Consider the following 10,333-nt stretch of genomic DNA (forward strand, 5'->3'; position numbering starts at 1 on the left):
CCAAAGACATTCTCCAGGAATGGGCCGGGCGGGTCAACCTAAAGGAGAGCATGACCGAAAACAGATATGAAGCTGGGTATGTTGACGAATACAAAAAATGGTTGCAGGATGATCTACGTGGTACACTTAACCCGACGCCACGCTCGGGCAGACAGATTGAAGATGTCCAAGTAAGGCTTCAAATCCAAGCCTACCACTTTCAGCAAGAATGGGATCGAAGAGAACAAGAGTTTCAACGTAGGGAGCAAGAATACCTGCGTAGGGAACAAGAGTTCCAGCATCGAGAATATGAAAGTCAAAGGGCCTTAGCCTGTGCCTCGCAAGAGTTAGCCGACGCAAGAGCTTGTTTGATACGTCTGGATTCAAACTTGGATGATCAGCTTCACACTCTCCAGGGCATATCGATATCTTTCAAAGCTGTGTTTGCCGAGCCACATGTGATGACTAGCAAATTCCTCATTCGCGAAGAAGTGGAAAAAGCGAGAGGAGGAGCGGGACCTTCGGCTTTTTAGTTATTTTATTCCCCTGCGTGGGATTGAATATTGTATTCGCAGTTTATCCTTCCCCTAAAAAGATGTATCCCTTTGCTTAATTTTGTAATGAATTTTCTGTCGTTTATGAATCTTATTTTGGGGGGTGCAACAATTTGTTTCAAATGGCGCAATACATCCTTTAAAAATCGCTAGGCCTATCCTTGGCACAAAAGGGTCACATGCATGTTAGGACACGATATTTGTCTGTTTACATGTGTGCTTTAACTGTTTATGTGGTAAGTTGCTTTGAATGAGAACATTTTTAGCCCACTCCTTTCCAAAATATTTTGAAAAAAAAAAAAAAAAAAAAAAAAAAGTTACAAGTCACTTCTCCAAAATGTCCGACCAAAACTCCACGAGTCTTAAGTTTCTCAGTCATACATAAAAATCCTACTACCAAATCCTAAGACGTTACTCTATCATCTCAGGAAAGGTAAAATCACAGCTAAGATGGAAAAAGGAAAAAATATCGACATGGAGTTAACTAAGGAAGATTTGAAGATAAAATTGCAGCGGCTCAGACAAGAGATCCAAGAAACCAGAAAAAAGAGAATAGAAGTGGAGATCGCCACCGCGGTTGCACAAGCCGCAAATGCGGCGCTAGACGAAGAGTTAGCAGCTAAGATGGCAAGACACGTTATCGTGAACGAAGAGATAGCCGCAATGCAAAAAGGAGACGATAGTATAGCCACGAAGCTTCAGAAACTACGTAAAGAATACCCTCTTTTGGATAACGCAGTCCCGGTCCTCGAAAATAATGAATCAGAAGCTGTTGACAAAGAATTTGAGGAGGAAATTGTCTATAGGCCTCCTTCCCAAGGACGGTGGAAAGTAGGGAATGGGGAAAATTGCCCTTGAAGCATAAGAGTTTACCCCCCCGGGGTTGATGTGACAATCGAAAGAAGAATGGCTTGGATGAAGGCACATTTTATCTTTTAGGAGCTTTATTATCTGTTTTTTACTTTCCTTGTAATCACCAAAAATGAATGAGTGAGAATGAAAATTTTCTTTGTATTCGAACTACGTAGAGCCTGAATTCTCTTGGTGAGATACGTAGGCAACCTTTTAAGGCCCGGCCCCTATCTTTTGAAAATTTTCCATTTCCCTCTTCATTCTACAAGGAAATGTCGGGTTCAGATCAACAGATGCCGAAAGATGTAACGAGAAGACCTTAGCTCAACGCGATTTAACCTTTCTGAGTCACTAGCCTCAAGATAAAACGAGCAAATTCCTGCTTGTTTAAAAAAAAAAAAAAAAAAAAAAAAAAAAAAAAAACATATTCGTGGGTTAACATGTTCTCAGACAAAGCAGCTCTTATGTGTTTATATGCCCTCTGTGTGATATTTTGTATTATTTGTCATGAATCAAAACTAACATATTTGCCTTTGAGTTGTCTTCTCTACAGGTAGTCAGAACTGATCTGTGTCGATAAACTGGCAGAACATCCATATTTCACAAGATCAAAAGGGCCTGCAGATTCTTTTCCCGGTCAAAGTTCTCGAAAGGGCAAATCAACAATGGGTGATAACGTTGAAGATACCAGCTTAACAGATGTTGTTGTGGCACAACCCGTAATCGCCGATCAGAATGAGCTAATCATGCAGTTGATGCAACAGATAGCTGAGATGCGGGTCGAGATGCAGAGAAGGCAAGATTTGCCCAATCCAGCTTTTGCATCCAATACTCCAACAGATGGAAGGCCTCCACTTCACTTTCCTTCTTTAAACACGGAACAGGCTCAAAACCCACCATCTAGTCTTGCTCATAACCCATCAATTATCAACCTGACCGCTCAAAACCCCCAATATGCCTCCGCCTCCCATCAGACAGCACACCCTCCCCAAAATACCAACTTCCAAGTACCACCCCCTCCTCACAATCCCGACCTCCAAGTACCACTTTCCCCCCAAAATGTCAACCTCCAAACTGTTCCACCCCCTCAAATCCAACATATTAACAACCAGCAAACTTCCTTCCGTCACCAAGACCAACACACCAACCCCCAAACTTTCCCCCAAAACTACCAAACCACCCCAAATGCCCAAAGTCCCTCCATTGCTCCACCCCTACCCCAAAAAGCAATGTTCCAAATCCCCGTCCCCAATGAGCATGACGCCAATGGTTCTGAGCTCGACCATTATGAAGAACGGGAGAGAGAGTGGAGGTCAAAGGAAGAGGCCGCCAAGCTGGACATGAAAGAAGAAATTCGGAAAGCCATGAAGGAATTACAGTGTATTCCTGAAGTCGCCGGTTTGAATTATGAAGACCTATGCATTCATCCCAACTTGGACTTTCCGGAAGGATTCAAGGTGCCGAAGTTCGATGTTTTCGGAGGAACAGGGAACCCTCTGGCACATTTGAGGGCCTACTGTGACCAACTCGTGGGAGTTGGAAGGGATGAAGCTTTATTGATGCGGCTTTTTAGCCGGAGTCTTAATGGAGAGGCTCTGGAATGGTTCACCTCGCATGAGACAAGACAATGGTCCAGCTGGAATGTTTTAGCTAAAGATTTTATCGAACGATTCGCTTACAATGTGGAGATCGTTCTTGACCGTTATTCCCTAGAGAAGATGAAGCAGAAGTCAAATGAAAGCTACAGAGAATTCGCGTATAGGTGGAGAAAGGAGGCAGCCAGGGTTCGACCTCCTATGTCGGAGAAAGAAATTGTTGAAGTGTTTGTGCGGGTTCAAGAACCCGAGTATTATGACAGAATCATGTTGCTCGTGGGAGCGAAATTCGCCGAGATAGTCAAGGTAGGTGAAACTATCGAAGATGGATTGAGAACCGGGAAGATTGCTCGTGTTGCTGCATTGCCCGGATCTTCGGTTTGTTGAAGAAAAGGAGAGAAGAAGTGTCTTCTATATCTCTCGAGGGGAAGAAAAACCCCAGGAAGTCCTTATCATACCAAGGTCGTTCTAGACCTTCACAAAGTTCATACCCGATTTATACCCCTCTTTCCAATTATCAATGTACTCCCCCTACTATCTACCAAACTCCCCCTCCAGTTTACCAGACCCCATCTTATCACTACCGGAATATCACCCCCAACTGTGCCAACGTTCAGGCAAATTACCAAGTTCCTCCCCAAACATACCAAACCCCAGTTCCACTTTACCAAAATACCCTACCGAACTGCCAAGCTCCACAGCCTAATTACCAAACCCACTCATATCCCAGATATCAAACCCCCCGCCCAAATGCTCCGAATTATCGTCAAATGCCTCCTCCTCAACAAGGCAATTACGATCCCCCTCGTCCTAGATTTGAGAAGAAGCCAGCCAGAACTTTCACTCCGCTTGTTGAAAGCCGCACAAAGTTGTTCGAGCGATTAAACGCGGCAGGCTATATTTATCCAGTGGGGCCCAAACCGGTTGACACCAGCTCAAAGTTTTATAGACCTGATCAAAGGTGTGCGTATCACTCCAACAGTGTTGGGCATGATACCGAGGATTGTATCAACTTGAAGCACAAAATCCAAGACCTGATCGATCAGAAAATGGTCTCTCTCCAGACAGTCGAGCCTAATGTCAATAGTAATCCTTTGCCGAATCATGGAGGCGTCACTATCAATATGATAGAGACAGATGACGATGGTGTGTAACAAAGGCAATAGTTCCGATCGCTTCTGATAACCTGGAAAAGGCTGTAGCTTCATTGAGCATTAGAGAGAAGAAGGAGTTTGTGATTCTGACACCCGAGAAGGTTGTTGCCTTGGTGCCACAAGAAACTCTTGCCCGACCGAAATTTGTGATCGAACGGCTGTTACCCAGGGCATGACTAGATCCGGCAGGTGCTATACACCAGAAGAGCTATCTCAGGGGGTGCAGAAGAAAGAGCAGCCGAAAAGGCTAATCAGTGAGGCTGAAGCCGAGGAGTTCTGGAGAAAAATGCAGCCGAAAGATTACTCAATTGTGAAGCATTTGGAGAAGACGCCGGCTCAGATTTCCGTATGGGCTTTGTTGATGAGTTCGCAAATGCATAGGCAGGCTTTGATGAAAGCTTTGGATGACACTTATGTACCCGTGGGTACTAATAGTGATAATCTGGCGGCCATGATAAACCAAGTTATACGAGGACATCGAATCAGTTTCTGTGACGAAGAGCTACCCTTTGAAGGCAGGATGCACAACAAAGCTCTGCATGTCACCGTAATGTGTCGAGACAAGATAATAAATCGCGTTTTGATCGATGACGGATCCGGTCTCAATATTTGCCCACTATCGACTTTGAGACAGCTGAAATTTGACTTGGGAAAACTTCAGCAGAACCAAGTCAATGTGAGGGCTTTTGATGGAGTGCAAAGAGACACATTGGGGCGGTAAACTTGGATGTTCAGATAGGTCCTTCGGAGTTTAAGGTAGAGTTTCAGGTGTTGGATATCAACACCAGTTACAATTTGCTTTTGGGAAGACCATTTATCCACACGGCTGGGGCTGTGCCGTCTACCCTTCACCAACTGATGAAGTTTGTTTGGAAGGACCAGGAATTGGTCATTTATGGTGAAGGAAGCCATTCCAACGGGCATGCGCCGATCGTTGATAATGCCTCTCGAGGTTGTGATTTTTACACGGTGGAGCTGGTAAATGCTACCGGTGATGATTTGGCTTCACAGCCTCCTATGCCTTCTGTGTACAAGATGATTGCTACTGTGATGCTTCGGAGTGGTTTCGAACCAGGTTTCGGATTGGGGAAGCATTTTCAAGGAATTGTCGAGCCCATCAAAATTCCCGCTAGAGGAGTAAAATTTGGTTTGGGGTATGTCCCCAAAGATGACGAAGCAGAGATGAAGAGTAAGAGCGTTGATCAAGTATTGTCCAGACCAATCCCTCATCTGCACCAGTCGTTCCCGGTGCGAGAATATGTCAATGACGATGGGCTAGGGGAAGGAATCTGCGGCCTTTTCAAGGAGATTGATGCGGTCGTTGAAGACAAGGCCGAGACATCAGGCATCCGTGATGCAGAACCTACGGAGCAATTGCAAAATTGGACCTCCACACCAATCCTGATTTCCCGCACTTCTGGGTAGAAAGGACATGTGCTTTTGTTTGTTTCTTGAAATCGGTGGTAGTCCGGAAGAGGCCCGAGACCCACCCTTTATGCAATTTCACTTATTTGAATGTTTTTACATTTTCTTGTGATGTTTTAAAAAGACAAAATGGCCCTCTACCATAGCCAAAGTTGTGTTTGTCCTTCAATTTAAATGAAAGCCTCTTTTGTCAAAATTTATTTACTTATCTGTTTATATTTTTTCCTAATTCTGTTTGTTTATTATTTCAGTAATATTAATTTAAAACCTGCCAATGTCATGTCATGTCATGAGCCGAATGGACGAAATGAAGTAGGTGATGATGAATGCGAAGAACACAAAGAAGAAAATGAGGTACCAGAACATATAGCTGAAGAATTTCGACAATTCGAGAATCAACACAAGCCCAATCTTGAAGAAACTGAGACTGTGAATCTTGGGGATGAAGAATGTGTCAAGGAAGTCAGAATCAGTGTCCACCTGACTGAAGATCAAGGAAAGGACCTAGTTCGTTTGCTCAAAGAATACATTGATGTATTTGCCTGGTCTTACAAAGATATGCCAGGGCTGAGTACGAATATAGTGTCTCACAAGTTGCCAATTAATCCATACTTCAGTCCAGTGAAACAAAAGACTCGAAAGTTCAAGCCGGAGTTGAGTTTAAAGATCAAAGAGGAGATTACCAAACAGATTGAGTCTCAGGTAGTGGAAGTGACACAATATCCAACTTGGTTAGCCAATGTTGTTCCGGTTGCGAAGAAAGACGGAAAGATCAGGATTTGTGTTGACTACAGAGATCTCAACAAAGCTAGCCCAAAAGATAATTTTCCATTGCCGAATATTCACATTCTTATCGATAACTGTGCTAAGCATGAGATGCAGTCATTTGTGGATTGTTATGCGGGCTATCATCAAATCCTGATGGACGAAGAAGATGCAGAAAAGACAGCTTTCATCACACCCTGGGCGTATATCATTATCGGGTGATGCCTTTCGGTCTCAAGAACGCGGGTGCTACTTATATGAGGGCTATGACAACCATCTTCCATGATATGATTCATAAAGAGATCGAGGTGTACGTGGATGACGTCATAATCAAATCCCGCGAGAGTTCGGCTCACTTGGCTCACTTGAGAAAGTTCTTTGATCGTCTGCGTCGATACAATTTGAAGTTAAATCCTGCCAAATGTGCTTTTGGAGTGCCGGCCGGTAAGTTGTTGGGATTTATAGTCAGTAGGAGGGGCATTGAGCTTGATCCTTCTAAGATTAAAGCAATTCAGGAATTGCCTCCTCCGAAGACCAAGAAGGAGGTAATGAGTTTTCTGGGAAGGCTAAACTACATAAGTCGATTTATAGCTCAATCTACCGTGGTGTGTGAGTCAATCTTTAAATTATTGAAAAAAGATACTTTGACCAAATGGACCGGAGAGTGTCAGACGGCTTTCGATGCTATCAAGAACTATTTATCCAATCCATCGGTGTTGGTTCCTCCACGAGAAGGGAGTCCACTGTTGCTATATTTGTCTGTCTCAAATAATGCATTCGGATGCGTGCTTGGTCAACATGATGAAAGTGGGAAGAAAGAACGAGCCATTTATTACTTGAGCAAGAAATTCACTCCGTATGAGGCTCGTTACACCCTTTTGGAGAGAACGTGTTGTGCTTTGACTTGGATTGCTCAGAAGTTGAGACATTATCTGTCTTCTTATACCACATACCTTATTTCTAGGATGGATCCTTTAAAGTATATTTTTCAGAAAGCAATGCCGACTGGGAAATTGGCTAAATGGCAAATGCTTTTGAGTGAATTTGACATTGTATATGTGACTCAGAAGGCTATAAAAACACAAGCCTTAGCTGATCATCTTGCGGAGAATCCAGTTGATGAAGAGTATGAACCACTCAAGACTTATTTTCCCGATGAAGAAGTTACATTCGTGGGTGAAGATATTTCTGAAGCGTACCCGGGTTGGAGAGTATTCTTTGATGGAGCGGCGAATCATCAAGGTAAAGGTATCGGAGCGGTCTTAGTATCAGAAACCGGTCAGCACTATCCTATGGCGGCTAAACTCCGATTTAATTGCACGAATAACATGGCTGAGTATGAAGCCTGCATCCTCGGTCTGAAGATAGCGATTGATATGAACATTCATGAGTTATTGGTTATTGGAGATTCGGATCTGCTAATTCGCCAAGTTCAAGGAGAATGGGCCGTGAAAAAACCAAAAATCACACCATACGTGCAGTATATACAGAAGTTGTGCAAAAGGTTCCGTAAGATTGAGTTCAGACATACTCCCAGGACACAGAATGAGTTGGCCGATGCACTTGCCACCATTGCCTCAATGATTAAACATCCAGATACAAGTTATATTGATCCTTTGGATATCGAGGTAAAAGAGCAGCCTGTTTATTGTTCACATGTCGAAGCAGAACCAGATGGTTTGCCTTGGTATTTTGACATCAAGAAGTATTTGGAGACCGGGGCCTATCCTGAGAATGCAACGTTCAACCAGAAAAAGTCGATACGCCGTATGGCCCTCAATTTCTTTGCAAGTGGGGAAATCCTTTATAGGAGGACTCCAGATTTAGGTCTTCTCAGATGTGTTGATGCTAGTGAAGCTGCGAAGCTTCTGGAACAGATACATGCGGGAGTTTGTGGCACTCACATGAATGGACTCACTTTAGCAAGAAAGATCCTTCGAGCCGGTTATTTTTGGATGACTATGGAGCACGATTGTTGCAAATTTGTACAAAAATGTCATAAATGTCAAGTACATGGTGATTTGATTCGAGTTCCACCTCACGAACTCAATGCTATGAGTTCACCTTGGCCGTTTGTAGCTTGGGGCATGGATGTCATTGGTCCAATAGAGCCAGCTGCCTCCAACGGACACAGATTTATTTTGGTTGCTATTGACTACTTCACCAAATGGGTGGAAGCAGCTTCGTATAAGTCGGTAACCAAGAAAGTCGTAGCTGATTTTGTTCGCAACAATCTGATATGCAGGTTTGGCGTGCCAGAATCCATCATTACTGACAATGGAGCAAATCTCAATAGTCACTTGATGAGAGAGATATGTGGACAATTCAAGATTACTCATCGGAACTCAACGGCCTATCGCCCCCAAATGAATGGAGCTGTAGAAGCCGCCAACAAGAATGTAAAGAAGATTCTGAGAAAAATGATTGATAATCGCAGAGGTTGGCATGAGATGCTACCATATGCTTTGTTGGGCTATAGAACGACTGTCAGAACATCGATTGGGGCCACTCCATACTTGTTAGTATATGGAACGGAAGCAGTTATACCTGCAGAAGTTGAAATACCTTCATTGAGAATTATCCAGGAGGCTGAATTGGATGATGCTGATTGGATTTGCAAGCGGATTGACCAGTTAACCTTGATTGACGAGAAGAGGATGGTTGCTGTTTGTCATGGTCAATTGTATCGACAGAGAATGATTCGGACTTTTCAGAAGAAAGTAAGGGCCAGAACGTTCGAGGTTGGTCAGTTGGTTCTCAAACGTATTTTTCCTCACCAAGATGAATATAAAGGGAAATTTGCACCAAATTGGCAAGGACCCTACATGGTTCGTAAAGTGTTACCTGGAGGTGCCTTGATCCTGTCGGAGATGGATGGGACGGAATGGCCAAAGCCAATCAACTCAGATGCTGTCAAGAGATATTATGCGTGAAGTCTCAGTTTGTATTTCTGTCATTTCCTTGTAATCGCTCCTTTTGCTTGTAATCGCGTCGTTTTAGATTTTATCCCTCTTGCTTTGAACTACGTTTGACCTGAATTCTCGAGAATGAGATACGTAGGCGGCCTATGTCGGCCTCGGTCGGTTTCTTTGTAAATTTTTTTCTTATTGTTATTAATCCTCGAGAGGGGGAACAACGTTTGACCTGATTCCTGCCTCAACGGGATACGTAGGCGCCACAAGGGCTCGGTCATTTTTCCTGTAAGATTTCTATTTCTCTTTACAATAGAAACTGGGACAGAATTTTTGAGAGGAACTCAAAAATTCTCAAAAAGAAAATCTCTCCAATAAGGTCAAGACTAAAGTTACTTGTAAATTGTAAACTGGGACGGAAATTTTGAGGATGGCCTCAAAATTTTAATGATGCTCATCGGCAGTTTATAACAGTTTTGAATACTTCCCAGCAAGTAATCAGATAGACCTCGAGGCATCAACTTCAAAGACGTTCACTAAGCTTAACGTGACATGACACTTGGCAGTGACCTTTCCAAACGTTACTTTTTGAAAATTTATTTTCCTTAAAACTTTTCTTTCGTGTTTTAATTATTCTGTATAACAAATGTCTTGTCTTATCTACCAAGAAGCGGGAGATCGGAGAAATCAATTGGAGATAGCTAGAAAAGGATCAGACAACCAAAAGATCGACACAGATCAGTTCATTTTAAACTAACAATTTTTCTGTGGATGCAGGGCTATAGGATTACATCAAAATCAACATATTCTTCTATGCAATGAATACGGAGAAGTCAAAGGGCGAGGATCTCCCCAAAACTAACAATTTCTCTATAGATGCAGGAAATATGTTATGCTTCTTATACCAAATAATTGGGAATAGAAATATTATTATTCAATTTCTAGCAAGGCGAAATCTATAACGAACATGCTACTATGTTCAGAGACGGAACAAACAAGAGAGCAATATTGTTATTTTTTAGCTACCAAGATGCCTGGAAGATACTTATCTGCATCGTATTGTCGAACGAGATGATACCACTACTCAGAGAGTCATT

At 42.9% G+C, this 10,333-nt stretch overlaps 1 protein-coding gene across 1 annotated transcript; it reads left to right on the top strand.

Annotated features, from left to right (window-relative positions):
- Nucleotides 1–2,050: 2,050 nt before the first annotated feature.
- LOC125810336 (uncharacterized) lies at nt 2,051–4,134 on the top strand. The gene is made up of 2 exons (XM_049489843.1): nt 2,051–3,358; nt 3,598–4,134. Exons 1-2 carry the CDS (start codon nt 2,051–2,053, stop codon nt 4,132–4,134), a joined length of 1,845 nt encoding a protein of 614 aa, XP_049345800.1.
- Nucleotides 4,135–10,333: the final 6,199 nt, after the last annotated feature.

This window comes from Solanum verrucosum, unplaced genomic scaffold, assembly GCF_900185275.1.
Source record: "Solanum verrucosum unplaced genomic scaffold, falcon-dt-bn FXZP01000038.1, whole genome shotgun sequence".
NCBI classification, from domain to species: domain Eukaryota; kingdom Viridiplantae; phylum Streptophyta; class Magnoliopsida; order Solanales; family Solanaceae; genus Solanum; species Solanum verrucosum.